Source organism: Hyla sarda, chromosome 7 (assembly GCF_029499605.1).
Source record: "Hyla sarda isolate aHylSar1 chromosome 7, aHylSar1.hap1, whole genome shotgun sequence".
NCBI classification, from domain to species: domain Eukaryota; kingdom Metazoa; phylum Chordata; class Amphibia; order Anura; family Hylidae; genus Hyla; species Hyla sarda.
Window position 1 is genome coordinate 166246245 of NC_079195.1, and position 18558 is coordinate 166264802.

Below are 18558 nucleotides of genomic sequence, written 5' to 3' on the forward strand. Positions count from 1 at the left end.
AAGTTATCGGCTATATATCCCCCCGCGACACCGCTGCAGATCATTGATTTAAAGCGGGCGCTTTAAATCAATGAACTGCAGTGGCTTTTGCGGTGCCATAGGCCGCCGCCACCACCCGCTTCTCTCCCCCTGCCTGTCCGGGGGTCCTGAGTCCTATTACCGCCACCGCTCCCCCCACTGCCGCACCGCTCCCCCTTCCGCCGCCCCGCGCCCCCTACCGCCCCACCGCGTCGCACCCAACACCGCACCGCCCCGGCCCCATTACCTCCCCCATCCCCGGTTTTATAATTACCTGTTCCCGGGGCCCGGGGTCCACTCTATATCTGGCTCCGGTGGCGTCCTCCTGAGCTGTCACTGTGCGCACTGACGGTGACGTCACGTCGCGCACGTCACTCATCATTGCGCACGTATTGCGCATTGCGAGTATAAGCCGAGGGGGGTGTTTTCAGCACGAAAAATCGTGCTGAAAAACTTGGCTTATACTCGAGTATATACGGTATATACTTTTTGTATGTAATGCCCCCTTGTTTTTGGCGCCCTTTTTGAGCTATTTGCTATTACTGTATCCTAATCTAAAGAAGGGAGGGCTCCTCCCAAAACGTGCAATCTTGTCAATGTTTATTATTTTCTATTTATGTATTAAATGGTCCTGCTGAGGACCACTTTTACTACAAGCTGACTTCGCTTCTTCCATTTCCAAGTGTGTGCTGTGTCCAATTCCAAGGCTCTTTTTCCTACTTTCTGCATCATTGATCCAAGATGACTTATCTCTCCCTGTGACCCACCAGCTTAGCAGCGACTCGCACCGCGTGGTACCCCATTATCCCTGGGGTGATATGCATGTATTTTTTGCATTGAGGTGAACGGCCATCTACAGTCATGGCCGTAAATGTTGGCACCCCTGAAATTTTTCAAGAAAATGAAGTATACACATGTTTATTCCCTTTGTGTGTATTGGAACTAAACCAAAAAAGGGAGGAAAAAAAAGAAAATTGTCACACCAAACTCCAAAATTGGGCTGGACAAAATTATTTGCACCCTTTCAAAATTGTGGAAAAATAAGATTGTTTCAAGCATGTGATGCTCCTTTAAACTCACCTGGGCAAATAACAGGTGTGGGCAATATAAAAATCACACCTGAAAGCAGATAAAAAGGAGATATCTTCACTTAGTATTTGCATTGCGTGTACCACACTAAGCATGGACAACAGAAAGAAGAGAAGAGAACTTGAGAACCAAAATTGTGGAAACATTTCAACAATCTAAAGGTTACAAGTCCATGTCCAGAGATCTAGATTTGCCTTTGTCGACAGTGCACAACATTATCAAGAAGTTTTCAACCCATGGCACTGTAGCTAATCTCCCTAGGCGTGGACAGAAGAGAAAAATTGACGAAAGGTGTCAATGCAGGATAGTCCGGATGGTGGATAAGCAGCCCCAAACAAGTTCCAAAGATATTAAAACTGTCCTGCAGGCTCAGGGAGCATCAGTGTAAGCGCAAACTATCCATCAACATTTAAATGAAATGAAATGCTATGGCAAGAGACCCAGGAGGACCCCACTGCTGACACAAAGACATTAAAAAGCAAGACTACATTTTGATAAAATAAATTTGAGTAAGCCAAAATCCTTCTGGGAAAACGTCTTGTGGACAGATGAGACCAAGATAGAGCTTTTTGGTTAAGCCCATCATTCTACTATTTACCGAAAACGGAATGAGGCCTACAAAGAAAAGAACACAGTACTTACAGTGAAATATGTTGGAGGTTCAATGATGTTTTGGGGTTGTTTTGCTGCCTCTGTGTGTGCAAGGAATCATGAAATCTGAGGATTACCATCGGATTTTGGGTCGCACTGTACAGCCCAGTGTCAGAAAGCTGGGTTTGCGTCCGAGATCTTGGGTCTTCCAGCAGGAGAATGACCCCACGTATACGTCAAAATGCACCCAGAAATGGATTGCAACAAAGCGCTGGAGAGTTCTGAAGTGACCAACAATGAGTCCAGATCTAAATCCCATTGAAGACCTGTGGAGAGATCTTAAAATTGCTGTTGGGAAAAGGTGCCCTTCCAATAAGAGAAACCTGGAGCAGTTTGCAAAGGAAGAGTGGTCCAACATTCCGGCTGAGAGGTGTAAGAACCTTACTGAAGGTTATAGGAAGGGACTGGTTTCAGTTATTTTTTCCAAAGGGTGTGCAACCAAATATTAAGTTAAAAGTGCCAATAATTTTGTCCAGACCATTTTTGGAGTTTGGTGTAACATTATGCCAAATTTGCTTTTTTTCCTCCCTTTTTTGGTTTAGTTCCAATACACACAAAGGGAATAAACATGTGTATAGCAAAAAATGTGTTACTGCAATCCTTTTCTGTGAGAAATACTTAATTTTCTAGAAAAATTTCAGGGGTGCCAACATTTATGGCCGAGACTTTTTAAGCTCTGTTGGTATCCTCCCATCCTCCCACTCATACTCGTATTTACATATACGTATATTTACATAAACTCATTCATTTATAGTACAGTACACATTTAATATGGTAAACTATATTTTTCTCTTTACCATGCCAATGTATTTTTTTTTTTCAGAAAATATAAAAATATTGCTTTTGCAGATGACTATTTTTCTTTAGAGCTTGGCTTTGCTATTGGTCACCCAGATTTCAGGATATTTGTCAATTAAGCGCTGTGCTTCTCTCCATCCAGACATGAGGGCTCCATGAGTTGTTGAATAGAAGTTTCTTATTGTGGCTTCTCCGGCAAAAAGAATCTGCAATGGCTAAAGAAGGCATTGAGTTAGAACTTAAACACAAACAACTTCTCTGCTTACAAAATACCCCCGGAAGATTAAGTAATTCCGACACGGCTGTAGGGGCTACTTGGTTTGGCGTTGTTGCTGCTACATGTATTTGTTTGCATTTGACAGTTTTTACTGTGTTACATGCTGATGATGGGCTTTACCCTATTATATATGTGTAGACTATCTACTGATAGCGAATGCACTTTATACATGTCTTTCTAGCACATCATTTTGCCATGCCTATGCCACCCCGTGTTCTAGTTGTTATTTGTCTTTTGTCCTCTTATCACTATGTATTATAATGTTTATCAATTTTTAATCTGATTCAATAAAGGATATATTTTTTATACTATTTTCTGCCACAATTTCTGTGCATTTATAGGTTTATATAGAAAATGATTGAGGTACATGGCTCAGCTTAAAAGGGGTTCTCCGGTGCTTACACATCTTATCCCCTATCCAAAGGATAGGGGATAAGATGCCTGATCACGGGAGTCCCGCCGCTGGGGACCCCCGGGATCATGCACGCGGCACATTGTTTGTAATCAGTCCCTGGAGCGTGTTCGCTCTGGGTCTGATTAACGACGACCACAAAACCAGCGGCGTGTGACGTCACGCCTCCGCCCCCGTGTGACGTCACGCTCCGCCCCTCAATGCAAGCCGCGATCAGGCATCTTATCCCCTATCCTTTGGACAGGGGATAAGATGTGTAAGCACCGGAGAACCCCTTTAAGCACAGAACCCAGTACATTAATCACTAAAAACAGGAAGGGAGAGGGGAGGAAGGAGGCATGCCTACTGTGGTTCAGCGCTGGTTCTATGGCATTTGAGCTGCTAAAATGAAAGACTATTTTATACCTTTGCAGAAGTAGAGGTATGTGTGTTACAGATGTGCCTGTCTTTGCCTATAGCAGTAGCTCCATCCCCTCCCACCTTCAGCTGCAGCTTCCCTCATTGCTGTGACGACGCCTGGGCCAGTAATATTCGGCAACACCGTCCACACCTTCCTAGGCTGGGCTGTTTAAAACCCAGTCAGTCATTTAAGCTTTGCCTGTGATAGAGGTTTACTCCTTGTTTCTGTCTCTGCACCTTTGAACTCCGGTTTAACTAGGTTTTCTACTTTGGCTTAGTGACCTGACTATTCTCTACCTGCCAATTTTGTATCTTGCCTCTATCTTGGTTTTGACCATTACCTGTTTTGTGCTCCCTGGTTTGTGCTTTGGTTAACCATTTGAGTTCTGAGTTATTCCCTGAGCTCTGTGCAGTTTTTTTCTTTATTATTTTGACATTACTACTCCCTGCAATTATCTAGTATAGAGACTGTCATCTTGTTGAGGATCTGTCACTTAGGGCAAATCATCAAGTAGACAGGGGAATGGCTGAGGGCAAGCTCAGGCTGCACGTATCCCTGCCTGACTTGAAACAATTGCAGACACAAATACTGCTTCTGTGGCTTTCCTGTTGTTATGGATGCCATGACGGCTGTGGTAGAGCAGATGCAGGGACTTACTCAATTAGTCCAGAGTCTAACAGAGCAAGTTCAAGCCCAGGAGCTGTATCAGGTTCAGGCCTCTATAGCCTCCAAAATGGTAGCAGCTGAAGTTAAAATGTCAAATTGCTTTTTGTGAAGTTGTGAGATAAATTTATGTATGAAGCCTCAATCTGCTGATACTGAGGTCCAGAGGTTGGGAACTGTGAAATCCCTCCTCCAAGGTGACCCCCAGGAATGGGCTTATTCTCTTCTACCCCGTGGATGTGATGTTTGCGTCCTTAGATCTGCTGTATGGTAAACCTGATAGAGTGGCTTATGCAGAGTCTCAAGCATGGTACAAAGAATACTGAGGAATATTGTGCTAAAATTAAGAGTGGTGTACTGCTTCAATGAAATAGGATCAGGTAAAATGGAATCAGGCTTTGAAGTGTCCATTTAGACTTCCAGAGCTCCCTTAGGCAATGGCAGAGACTGTTTGGGCCAATGTAGCTTCTGTGACGCTAACCATTAGGCACAAGGACTTTTCGTGGATGGGCATTCAGGGGGGACTGTCTCTGAGGTCCTTTATGCATGCCCGTGGCCTGAGCAAAACCAGGTACTGCCCCAGATGCCCCTATGTGGAGGAAATATCTATGTCTTTTGGCAGTTCCCCTTTGCGCAGGGTCTATTGAATGCTCTGGAACTTCAGCTTAACTGTCAGCACCAGCAGGGTTAACAGGTGCTGACAAGGTGTTGTTGCAAGGTTGCCGGGTTACGCCCTGCTGTCTGAGTGGCTAGCTACTGATTTACCACATGTGCATCTTCCTATATTACCAGGCATCAGACACTGGGAAGATGCCTGTGAAACTGGTCATTACCTGAGTAGCTAGCATTTCCTTATTCCCTTGTATACCCGGCAACTTGACTTCTGGCTTCCTATCTGACTTCTGTTTTGTATAGCGATTCGGCACCTCTTCCCACTCCTGGCTAGACTCGGTTTGACTGACATTGACTTTATGTATGTATGTTTAGTTTGTCTTTGTTAGTTGCTTGTTTCCCTGTTGCTCCTGACAACTGTCAGCTCTGTTTCTATCTTTGCAGATGACACCAAGCTTTGTAGCACGGTACAGTCTATAGAGGATGTGTATAGGTTACAAGATGACTTGGATAGACTAAGTGTCTGGGCATCCACTTGGCAAATGAGGTTCAATGTGGATAAATGTAAAGTAATGCATCTGGGTACTAATAACATGCATGCGTCGTATGTCTTAGGGGGGATTAAACTGGCAGAGTCACTAGTAGAGAAGGATCTGGGTGTACTTGTAGATCACAGACTACAGAATAGCATGAAATGTAAGGCTGCTACTTTCAGGGCTGGCAGGATATTGTCATGTATAAAAAGAGGCATGGACTCGAGGGACAGGGACATAATACTCCCCCTTTATAAAGCATTGGTACGGCCTCATCTGGAATAAGCTGTACAGTTTTGGGCACCAGTCCATAAAAGGCCCATACAAAAAATATGGAGAAAAACCGTTCCAGGTTAAACCCCCCCAAAGGACGAGGGGGCACTCCCTCCATCTGGAGAAGAAAAGGTTTAGTCTCAAGGGGCGACACGCCTTCTTTACCATAAGAACTGTGAAATTATGGAACAGTCTACCTCAGGAACTGGTCACAGCAGGAAAATTTAACATCTTTAAAACAGGGTTACATACATTCCTGGAACAAAATAACATTAATGCTTATTAAGAAATAGAAAATCCCATCCCTTCCCCAATATCGCGCCACACCCCTACCCTTCAATTCCCTGGTTGCACGTGATGGACGTATGTCTTTTTTCAACCGTACTAATATGTAACTATGTAACTGACAGGATTGTATTTTATTGTGTTGACATTTGACTCCCCTCACTTTTTTAGGACGGGAAAGTCTACCAGTTGCCGGCCTATCATTTAGGATAGGGGGACAAATAGGCAGGGACAGGGGCGCGGGTGAGCTTAGCGAGCACTCCTTCCCTGCCCATACGTGACATTTTCACAGGCCCAAACTACTACCTGCTGTAACGCCGAGCGCTCGGGGTCCTGCTACTTCCCCGGAGCGCTCGCAGCGTTCTGCTCTGGCATGCAGCGCCCCGGTCAGACTTGCTGACCGGGAGCGCTGCTCTGTGTCCTCCAGCGGGGATGCGATCCACGCGGCGGGAGGTGCCTGCCCGTGGGTCGCATCCCGATCATCTCACCTGCCCCGTCCTCCTGCTCAGTCCCGGCGCGCGCGGTCCCGCTCTCTAGGGTGCGCGCCCGCCGGGTCTCTCAGATTTAAAGGGCCAGTGCACCATTAATTGGTGCCTGGTCCAATCAGATCCCAAGCACTCCCCACACATAAAAACCCACTTCCCCTTCCTGTCCTTGCCGGATCTTGTTGCCCTAGTGCCCTGTGAAAGCGTTCTGTGTGTTCCCAAGCCTGTGTATCCAGACCCTTGCTGTTGCCCCTGACTACGAACCTTTGCCGCATGCCTTGACCTCTTGCTACGTCCGACCTTGCCTTCGCCTTGTCCTTGTGTACTACGCCTATCTCAGCTGTTAGTGAGGTCGAGTCGCTATCGGGGGATACGACCTGGGAGTTACCGCTGCAACAAGTCCATCCCGCTTTGCGGCGGGCTCTGGTGAAAACCAGTAACTTCTTAGAACCGGTCCCCTGGTACGGCCCACGCCATCGCCTCACTAACACAGAGAATACACTACCCGCTTCCAGTCCGGTTCCTGACACCTGCATCTGCTATGATGGAAGCAATGACTGCTTTAGTAGAGCAAATGCAGGGATTAACCCAGTTAGTGCATTCTCTTGCTGAGAGGATTCAGGCTCAGGAGACAGCTAATGGCCAGTCAGTGGTCTGTCCTCCAGCTGTTTCAAGTGACTCTAAAATTAATCTTCCTGACCGTTTTTCAGGTGACCGAAAGAAATTTGTTGTCTTCAGAGAGAGTTGTAAGCTATATTTTCGCATGAGACCACAGTCTACTAGCACAGAGGATCAGAGAGTAGGACTTATATTGTCTTTGTTGCAAGGAGACCCTCAAGAGTGGGCTTTCTCCTTACCTTCCTCAGCTCCTGAATTAAGTTCAGTGGAGGCTTTCTTTTCTGCTTTGGGCCTTCTTTATGATGAGCCAGACCGTGCAGCCTTTGCAGAATCGCAGCTTGTCAATCTGGTGCACGGCTTCAGGTTGGAATGATCCAGCCCTTAGGTGTCAGTTCAGACTAGGACTATCTGACGCTATTAAGGATGCTTTTGTAAGTTATCCATCACCTGACTCATTAGAACAAGCCATAACATTAGGTATACGACTTGACAGACGTATGAAAGAAAGAAATCGAGAGCAGACTTTTAATTCTCTCCTTCCTCCATGTTTCCATCTTTTCCTGTCCCTCATGTCTCTGCCGAGGAACCTATGCAGATAGGGAAATTTTCCCCTCAGCAGAGAAAATCCATTCGGAAGAAAAGCACGTTTCTTTTGTGGAGACGAAGGACATCGGTTCCAGAATTGCGTCAAATGCCAGCGCCTAAATGACAATCAGGGAGGTCATTTGGGCGCACAGGTACCTCCGAATTTATCTTCAAAAATTTTGTTACCAGTGCAAATATATTTTCAAAAGAGAAAAATATTTGGTAAAGCTTGTGCTGATTCCGGTTCTGCTGCTAATTTTGTGGATCTAAAATGTATTAAGTCTTTAAATTTACCTTTGAGACGGTTGGAGGACCCAATTCCCATTTTTGGAGTGGATTATACACCCTTGTTCAGGGGGTTGTGTCAGTTTTTCTACTCCCGAAGTGGGATTATTGGTCGGTTCTATGCATTTTGAAAAAATCACCTTTTTTGTTCTTAAAAATTTGTCTGTAGATGTGATTCTGGGTTTACCCTGGTTAAGAAATCATAATCCTGTTTTTGATTGGACCTCAGGGGAACTTATCAAGTGGGGATCTGAGTGTTCTAACAAATGCATTACCGTCTCTCTTGCTACTCTCGGTGTGTGTAAAAGTATTCAACCCAAATTTATTTCAGATTTTTGTGACATTTTTTCTGAGGAGGCCTCCTCTGCTTTGCCCCCACAACGAGATTATGTCTGTGCTATTGAACTTTTACCTGACGCCTAGTCTCGAAGTTTCAGCGCCTCTCAGCCTATAGACTCTAATCCTGAGACTATTCTTCCTGAAGGTGTGGTTATCTCTGCAGTATCTGCCGATTTAACATCGGAAATTTTGAGTAATCAAGGTTTGGTTCCTCCAGAGATTCCTAGAGGCAAAATCTTTGTACCTAATCAGTTTCGCCTACGTATAATCGAGGAATCTCATTGTTCGCCGTTAGCAGGTCATCCTGGTATCCATGGTACAAAGAGATTGCTTCAAAAGAGATTTTGGTGGTCAACCCTGAACAGGGATGTGAAAGCTTTTGTTGCTTCTTGTGATGTGTGTGCCCGAGCTAAGACTCCTCGGATTCGTCCTGCAGGGGAGCTGTGTCCATTATCTATTCCTAAGAGACCCTGTACCTATACTGATAGGGATAACCCTGAGGTCAACACCACTATGAGTAAACTGTGCACAGTTTGGGCTCAGGTTCAGAAAAACCTGGAAAACCCCCAAGTACTACAAAAGAAATCGGCCGACGAGACGTACTTGCGGCATAAAATTTAAAGTTGGTGATAAAGTGTGGTTATCTACGAAAAATCTTCGTCTCAAGGTTCCGTCTAAGAAACTGGCATCTAGGTTCATTGGACCTTATGAGGTAATTGAAGTTATTAATCCTGTGAGTTACAGATTAAAATTACCATCTTCTTTTCAGATTCATAATGTGTTCCATTGCTCCTTGTTAAAACGTTCTGTTCCTACTCAGTCTCCAGTCCCGAGTCTGCCTCCTCCGGTTGAGGTTGACGGAGAGCTTGAGTATGAGGTCGCTAGAATACTGGATAGCAGAAGGGTACAGAATTCTGTCCAGTACTTAGTTCATTGGAAAGGTTATGGTCCGGAGGAGAGATCGTGGGCTCCGGCCTCTTTTGCCCATGCGGCCACTTTAATTAAGAAATTCCACGATTCTCACCCAGACAAACCTAGACCCAGTTTTAAGGGTCCGGTGGCCCCTCTTAAAAGGGGGGGGGGGGGTACTGTCAGCACCAGCAGGGTTAACAGGTGCTGACAAGGTGCTGTTGCAAGGTTGCCGGGTTACGCCCTGCTGTCTGAGTGGCTAGCTACTGATTTACCACATGTGCATCTCCCTATATTACCAGGCATCAGACACTGGGATGATGCCTGTGAAACTGGTCATTACCTGAGTAGCTAGCATTTCCTTATTCCCTTGTATACCCGGCAACTTGACTTCTGGCTTCCTATCTGACTTCTCTTTTGTATAGCAATTCGGCACCTCTTCCCACTCCTGGCTAGATTCGGTTTGACTGACATTGACTTTATGTATGTATGTTTAGTTTGCCTTTGTTAGTTGCTTGTTTCCCTGTTGCTCCTGACAACTGACAGGAGTGTATTTTATTGTGTTGACATTTGACTCCCCTCACTTATTTAGGAAGGGATTGTCGACCAGTTGCCGGCCTATCATTTAGGATAGGCAGACAAGTAGGCAGGGACAGGGGTGCGGGTGAGCTTAGCGAGCACTCCTTCCCTGCCCATACGTGACATTAACAGACTCCATACCCAGGAACAACCTATTGTACCATTCTGTGCTTTTTGGATTATTTCCTGGGGTTCATGACGTGGAAGTCATCCAGGAATCCTGGCACCTCATGAACTGTTGTAAGGACACTATATGGCTGACCATGAATCACCTTATCTACAACAGGGAGGACCTGTCTGTCCAGGACTGCCACAGGCTGATCCATAGCCTGTTTAGAGATTATTCCATCTTCGACAGTCTGAACATTGATGAAGAGGATTAACGCCCCTCTACTTCCTCTACCTCCCATATGTTTGCTGAGTAGTTTGGCCCTGTAATCCGCCCCTCCCTACCCCCATAGATCCCACACCCCTACCCGGTCACAGACTGTAATGTATTGTTGTTCGACATTGTTTCTTTTTTAACATGTGATGGAGCGGAGTGTTAATGTAGCATGTGGTATAGTGTATAGCTTAGGGAATGTGTGCTGTATATTGCACCGTCATGCTAAGTGTGATTGTAATTTATTGTATGACTTGTAATGACCTTTTAGACAAGTTAATTTAGGATTCTTAAGAAGTAGTTAAGTTTCTAAGTAAGCATATAGATTGCTGTGAGATAATGCAACCATGCATCACATAATGGAAAGTGAAATCAAAATCCATTTGACATAGGCTAGACTGCAGAGCAGGGTGTAAGGAATTCCCTGGTTTACACTAGTTTACACTCAAACGGTTATGGCCCCAGAATAGACATGGTTGGTGGCCTGTAGTGATATCACACCTGTGACATGGTTCAAAATCATGGTTGATCACTAAGATATCAATCATGATTTATAGCCATGCCACAGCATGTTGATATCTTTTGAACATGGATAAAGCTCTTTTATGAATGAAAGAGCACACAATGCATGTTTTGTAATGAATGTGTGCTCTAAAAAAGATGCTGTACCCTTTGGGCCCAAAAAAAGGCAATTGGAAAACAGATAATGGCACTCAGGTACCTTTGATATTTTAAAAAGAATAGGATTAAAATATCCAAATGAGGTTGTGAGAATGTGGCTATGAATCGAAATATGAATAGAATATTGTGATACTTGACGCCTATATATGAAGCTCAGCACTGCCTTCATGGCACTTGATCTTGAAAAGAAAACATGATTTTTTAACTTTGCTAACAGCCATTAGCTTCGGCTAGGTTCACATCAGCGTTGTGGAGTTCCATAAGGACGCTCTGTTACAACTGTTGGGACCAAGGTTGTGATAGTGGACATCAACGGAACCTGACAGGTCCTATTCACTTAAAATGGGGTTCCGGTGGGGTTTTCTTGATTTTAGCGGAGAAAAAAAAACAGACATGCAAGTCCCGTCATTATAACGGAATCAACGAGCAGAGCTCCCTAACAGAGCTCAGAATGCTAATGTAAAGCTAGCCGAATAGGTATCATTTGTTTTATCTCTCTCTGTTATCTTTACATGTCTGCAGCTTTGAGTATGATATAGAGCTGACAGATCCTCTTTAACCTGTTGGGGACGAAGGGCATACCTGTACGTCTTCGCCCACTCCCTTTCTATAATGCGGGGCCACAGCCTCTAACAACAGCTGGGACCCGTGGCTAATAGCACGCGGCACTGATCGTGGTGCCACACGCTATTAACCCTTTAGACGCAGCGTTTAAAGTTGAACGCCACATCTAAAGTAAACTAATGCCGGTTAGCTCAGGGGGCTGTATGGGACCGCCGCAGCGTCCCGAACAGCTGTAGGACACGAGGAGGGTCCCCCTACCTGCCTCCTGGTGTCCGATCGTCGAATGACTGCTCAGTGCCTGAGATCCAGGCATGAGCAGTCAAGCGGCAGAATCATTGATCAATGGTTTCCTACGAGAAACCATTGATCAATGTAAAAAAATCAGTGTGTGCAGTGTTATAGCCTCCTATGGGAGCTATAACATTGCAAAAAAAAAGTGATTTTTTTTTTTTAATAAAGATCATTTAACCCCTTAAGGACTCAGCCCATTTTGTCCTTAAGGACTCAGACAATTTAATTTTTACGTTTTCATTTTTTCCTCCTCGCCTTCTAAAAATCATAACTCTTTTATATTTCCATCCACAGACTAGTATGAGGGCTTGTTTTTTGCGCGACCAGTTGTCCTTTGTAATGACATCACTCATTATATCATAAAATGTATGGCGCAACCAAAAAACACTATTTTTGTGGGGAAATTAAAACGAAAAACGCAATTTTGCTAATTTTGGAACGTTTTGTTTTCACGCCGTACAATTTATGGTAAAAATGACGTGTGTTCTTTATTCTGAGGGTCAATACGATTAAAATGATACCCATTATTATATACTTTTATATTATTGTTGCGCTTAAAAAAAATCACAAACTTTTTAACCAAATTAGTACGTTTATAATCCCTTTATTTTGATGACCTATAACTTTTTTATTTTTCCGTATAAGTGGCGGTATGGGGGCTCATTTTTTGCACCATGATCTGTACTTTTTTTTCATACCACATTTGCATATAAAAAACTTTTAATACATTTTTTATAATTTTTTTTTAAATAAAATGTATTAAAAAAGTAGGAATTTTGGACTTTTTAATTTTTTTTTCGTTCACGCCGTTCACCGTACGGGATCATTAACATTTTATTTTAATAGTTCGGACATTTACGCACGCGGCGATACCAAATATGTCTATAAAAAATGTTTTTTACGCTTTTTGGGGGTAAAATAGGAAAAAACGGACGTTTTACTTTTTTATTGGGGGAGGGGATTTTTCACTTTTTTTTTACTTTTACTTTTACATTTTTTTTTACACTTGAATAGTCCCCATAGGGGACTATTCATAGCAATACCATGATTGCTAATACTGATCTGTTCTATGTATAGGACATAGAACAGATCAGTATTATCGGTCATCTCCTGCTCTGGTCTGCTCGATCACAGACCAGAGCAGGAGACGCCGGGAGCCGCACGGAGGAAGGTGAGGGGACCTCCGTGCTGCGTTATGAATGATCGGATCCCCGCAGCAGCGCTGCGGGCGATCCGATCGTTCATTTTAATCGCGAACTGCCGCAGATGCCGGGATCTGTATTGATCCCGGCACCTGAGGGGTTAATGGCGGACGCCCGCGAGATCGCGGGCGTCGGCCATTGCCGGCGGGTCCCTGGCTGCGATCAGCAGCCGGGATCAGCCGCGCATGACACGGGCATCGCTCCGATGCCCGCGGTTATGCTTAGGACGTAAATGTACGTCCTGGTGCGTTAAGTACCACCTCACCAGGACGTACATTTACGTCCTGCGTCCTTAAGGGGTTAAAGGGGTATTCCAGGCCAAAACTTTTTTTTATATATCAACTTGCTCCGGAAAGTTAAACAGATTTGTAAATTACTTCTATTAAAAAATCGTAATCCTTCCAATAGTTATTAGCTTCTGAAGTTGAGTTGCTGTTTTCTGTCTAACTGCTTTCTGATGACTCATGTCCCAGGAGCTGTGCAGCTCCTATGGGGATATTTTCTCATCATGCACAGCTCCCGGGACGTGACATCATCATTGAGCAGTTAGACAGAAAACTTCAGATAACTTTCGGAAGGATTAAGATTTTTTTATAGAAGTAATTTACAAATCTGTTTAACTTTCCGGCGCCAGTTGATATATAAAAAAAAGTTTTTGCCTGGAATACCCCTTTAACCACTTCCCCTATAAAAGTTTGAATCACCCCCCTTTTCCCTTTAAAAAAAAAAAAAAAAAAAAAACTGTAAATAAAAATAAACATATGTGATATCGCCGCATGCGTAAATGTCCGAACTATAAAAATATATATAGTTAATTAAACCGCATGGTCAATGGTGTACGCGTAAAAAAATTGAAAAGTCCAAAAATACCGTATTTTTGGTCACTTTTTATACCACAAAAAAGGTTTATAGAAAGTGATCAAAACAAAAATGTACCGATAAAAAACTTCAGATCACGGCGCAAAAAATGATCCCTAATACTGCCCCGTATACTGAAAAATAAAAAAGTTATAGGGGTCAGAAGAGGACAAATTTCACCTTATTAATTTTGGTGCATGTAGTTATAATTTTATTTTTTTTGTAGTAAAATAAAATCAAACCTATATAAATTGGATATCATTGCAACTGTATGGACCTACAAAATAAATATTAGGTACAATTTTTACCGAAAACTGCACTGAGTAGAAACGAAAGCCGCTAAAAATCACGAAATGGCTTTTTTTTTTCAATTTTGCTCCATAAATATTTTTTTTCTGGTTTCGAAGTAGATTTTGTGGGGAAATTATGAATCTTATTACAAACTAAAATTGTTGGTGCAAAGATCAAGCCCTCATATGGATTTTTAGATGGAAAATTGAAAGTGTTATGATTTTTAGGTTAGGAGGAAAAACCAAAAGTGCAAATATGAAAAATCGACAAAGAGAGAAGGAGTTAAGGACCAAGCCCATTTTGACCTTAAAGGGGTACTCCGCCCTGGCATCTTATCCCCTATCCAAAGGATAGGGGATAAGATGTTAGATCGCCTTTGGATAGGGGATAAGATGTCTAGGGGCGGAGTACCCCTTTAAGGATCAGGCCAATTTTCATTTTTGCACTCATTCTAAAAATCAAACCGCTTTCAATTTTGCACCTACAGACCCATATAATGGCTTGTTTTTTGCGCCACCAATAGTACTTTGTAATGACATCAATCATTTAATAACAAAATCTACCGCAAAACCAAAAAAATATATATTTGTGGGGGGAAATTGAAGAAAAAAAAACGCCATTTTGTAAATTTGGGGGCCTTTATTTCTACACAGTGCAATTTTTGGTAAAAATGACACCTGATCTTTATTTTGTAGGTCCATACGGTTACAATGATACCCAATTTATGTAGGTTTTATTTTATTTTACTACTTAAAAAAAATACTAACTACATGCACCAAAATTTGTATGTTTAAAATCGTCATCTTCTGATCCCTATAACTTTTTAATTTTTCCGCATATGCGGCTATATGAAGGCAAATTTTTTGGGCGCCCTGGTCTGCAAAAATGCACAATTTTGTACTTTGTTTTTTTTTCTTTACGTGTATGCCATCGAGCGTGCGGTTTAGCTCACCTTATATTTTAATAGTTCGGACATATACGCACGTGGCGGTACCACATATGATTATTTTTATTTTTTATTACATTATTTTTTTTTAAATGGGAAAAGGGGGGGGGGGTGATTTAAACTTTTAATAGGGATTGGGTCTAATTCACTTTTATTAACTTTCATTTTTACACTTTATTTTTTTTTTAGCCCCCACAGGGGTTAAAGCATGCAATCTTTTAATTGCTTACACTGATCGATGCTATGCTATAGCAAAGCATTGATCAGTGTTCTCGGCGCTCTGCTGCTCTAGCCTGCTTAACAGGCTTGGAACAGCAGATCACCGAATGAACGACTAAGAGGCAGGTGAGGACCTATCGTCATTCAGTAAGCTGATCGGGACATCGCGATTTTGTCACAATAGTCCCGATCAGCTCTGCTGAGCTGCCAGGATAGTTTTAGTTTCATTTTAGATGCCGCAATCAAATTTTATCATGGCGTCTAAAGGGTTAATGCCGGGCATTGGCCTGATTGGCGGTGCCCAGCATTACCCATGGGTCCTGGTTGCCCGTAGCAACCAGGACCCACTGGGTTTAACCTGTTCTCCACTTGTGAGAGCGGTTTAAACCCCGTTGATACCCCGTACACCCTTGGTCCTTAAAGGGGTACTCCCGTGGAAAACTTTTTTTTTTTTTTTTAAATCAACTGGTGCCAGAAAATTAAACCGATTTGTAAGTAACTTCTGTTAAAAAAAATCTTAATCCTTCCAGTTCTTTTTAGGGGCTGTATACTACAGAGGAAATGCTTTTCTTTTTGGATTTCTCTTCTGTCTCATCCACAGTGCTCTCTGCTGACCTCTGTTGTCCATTTTAGGAACTATCCAGAGCAGGAGAAAATCCCCATAGCAAACATATGCTGCTCTGGACAGTTCCTAAAATGGACAGCAGAGAGCACTGTGGTATACAGCCCCTAAAAAGTACTGGAAGGATTAAGATTTTTTAATAGAAGTAATTTACAAATCTGTTTAACTTTCTGGCTCCAGTTGATTTAAAAAAAAGTTTTCCAAGGGAGTACCCCTTGGGCGTACCTGTACGCCCTTGGTCCTGGACAGGTTAAGAGTGCTCCTTCTTCTTCTGCTATCCTAATACTATTATATGTATATTGCTTGTCCTCAGTGCACAGAGCCCTGCTTGTCCTCCCTGCACAGAGCCCTGCTTGTCCACCCACACTTCCTTTATTTGGTCTCCTCACAGAGACAAACATACAATAGCTTTAGGGACAAAAATATACAAGTTTTTTAACCAATGTATATTACAAATATACACTTAATGGTATTATCTACATTATATAAAATGTTATTGTTAACAACAGGTACACTTTAACATAGTGAAGGTACCTGAAGGTCAGAATTATCTGTTAACAAATTACATACTTTGTACTGACTGGTTTGCCCTTTATTGAGCCAGGGAAGGATAAAGCTGCATTCTATAGGTACTTAGAACAGGTGACCAGGACCAAAAACCATGATCTTCATGAGCCATTTCCCATATAAAACTTGTACAAAACCAGAGAAGGAGACTGCAGGCCATAGAAGAAAACTGGAACAAGGGAAGGAGGCATCTGGTTGCCTACCCTCTGAGCATGGCTAGAGGCCATTTACATACGTACACAGATATTGCTAGACAACCTTATGAACTGTCTGACATCTCCTCTGTGTTTAGTATCCCAAGGAAGAATCCAAGACAATCTATAAAGAATTCATAAACTTTGAACACAAACTACACTACATGATCTGAAACCATGTGAGCTTGGAGACCATGAAGAAAGTCTTGGCCAGGTGAGGAGCGAAGAGATCTACCACCACCCAGATTGCAGTGAGAGTTCAAAAGAAGTGTGAGTAAAACAATTAGATGAATTGCCCATAATTACTTACAGCTAAGAAATATCTGAAGAGACTGGGTTAAGGCCAGTTCAGAGTAACATGTGTCTTATCTGGGATAATGCTAAGAAAAAAATGAAGCACTGTAAAATTTGATTTTGTTTCTCAAATGGATCTTTCACTAATTTAGTGTACAAGAGGTTTTTAACAGAGCTACAGACTGTTCCAAATTATTATGCAAATTATATTTAAGCGTCACAAAAGTTAAATATTTAGTTTTTCAGTTTAACTCATGTATGGCATTGTGTCTCAGGGCTCTTTTGATCACTGAAAACAATCTTGGACACCTGTGATAATTAGATTGCCAGGTGAGCCCAATTTAAGGAAAAACTACTAAAGGATAGTGTTCCACATTATTAAAGGGGTATTCCAGGAAAAACCTATTTTTTTTTTTTTAATTTTTTTTTTTTTTTATATCAACTGGCTCCAGAAAGTTAAATAGATTTGTAAATTACTTCTGTCAGGCCCAATGCCTGATTATTGAATCCTACATGTGTTTTATAATTGTATCTATGTATAAACTAAGACCTGGGGGTGAGGGTCATTCAGACTGTGTTTGTGTATTGCATTTTATTGGGGGTCTGGCTGTTTGGTATCTCCTTTGAAGTCGTGCACTCTGGTCCCATCATATAATCAAACAGATAAGGGGTCAGGAACAGAGATGCCCCCCCCCCCCCCCCCGGTGGGATCAGAGGGGAGGGGGGAATGGAGTTTCCCTCCAAAAAGGCAGATATAGAATACTTAACAATGCTAGACTCAGGGTGCTCAAGGCTGTGCCAAAAGCTGACAAGAGCTGGACTCTCACTGACAAGGACGGCTATACCATCATGCTGTAAGAACTTCATCTTTTGTTTTCTGAACTTGCCTTGCTAAACTCTTTCATATTTTTGTAACTGTATGTAATTTGTTTATTTTTATATATATATATAGCACTGTGATACCTTTTATCAGATTAAATTAGTTATTAAGTTTAATTAATCAGCTCTGGTCTTTGATCTCTAAATATATGAGCTCACCTTTCTGAAGGCAGCTCTGGTGGAAACACGTTTATCTAAGGGTTAATTTGGTGACTTGCTGGGACTAGTAGTGGATACCCAGAGGTCTGGCGGTTTTAACCCTTGCCCCATCACACTCTCTCTAATGTTTCGGCTGGACCGATAGGGTGTGATCGTGACAACTGGTGGCAGCGTCGGGATATATTTTGAGATTTTTAGTGCTTGCTGGATTTTACCTGTAAGGAAATCTTAGCACTAAAAAGAAATTGCATACATATTCTTGTGTGTAAATTCCAAAGACAGAGCTCAGTGCTGGTTTAAAAAACATACAAAAAGAGTGCAAGACAGTTCTGTCCTCCCCATCTCCTGTTTTACCTCCTCTGTCTCATCTCGGAAATATGGAGGCATATCGCAAGCAGTCCAAGCCTGCACTGGAGCTAATGTGCCAAGAAAAGGACATCCCTACTGCGGGAAAGAACAAGGAACAACTTATTGCTGATCTTGTGGAGTATGATGCCCATGCAGAAGAGCTGAGTGACATGAGACAAAGTCCTACAGCTGGAACTGCCATCCAAGGACTGATATCTCCTGGGGAATACAACATTACTCCCCATCAGGA

The 18558-nt window shown here is 42.7% G+C and overlaps 1 protein-coding gene across 1 annotated transcript in view; it reads right to left on the minus strand.

The window, feature by feature from the left end:
- Positions 1-2477: 2477 nt before the first annotated feature.
- The window catches only part of PAOX (polyamine oxidase), a 66721-nt gene continuing 50640 nt past the window's right edge, over positions 2478-18558 (minus strand). Inside the window, exon 7 of the mRNA XM_056531229.1 lies at positions 2478-2771. Within this exon, the coding sequence (XP_056387204.1) occupies positions 2622-2771 (150 nt within the window). The 3' untranslated portion in view covers positions 2478-2621. The remainder of the gene's footprint in view (positions 2772-18558) is intronic.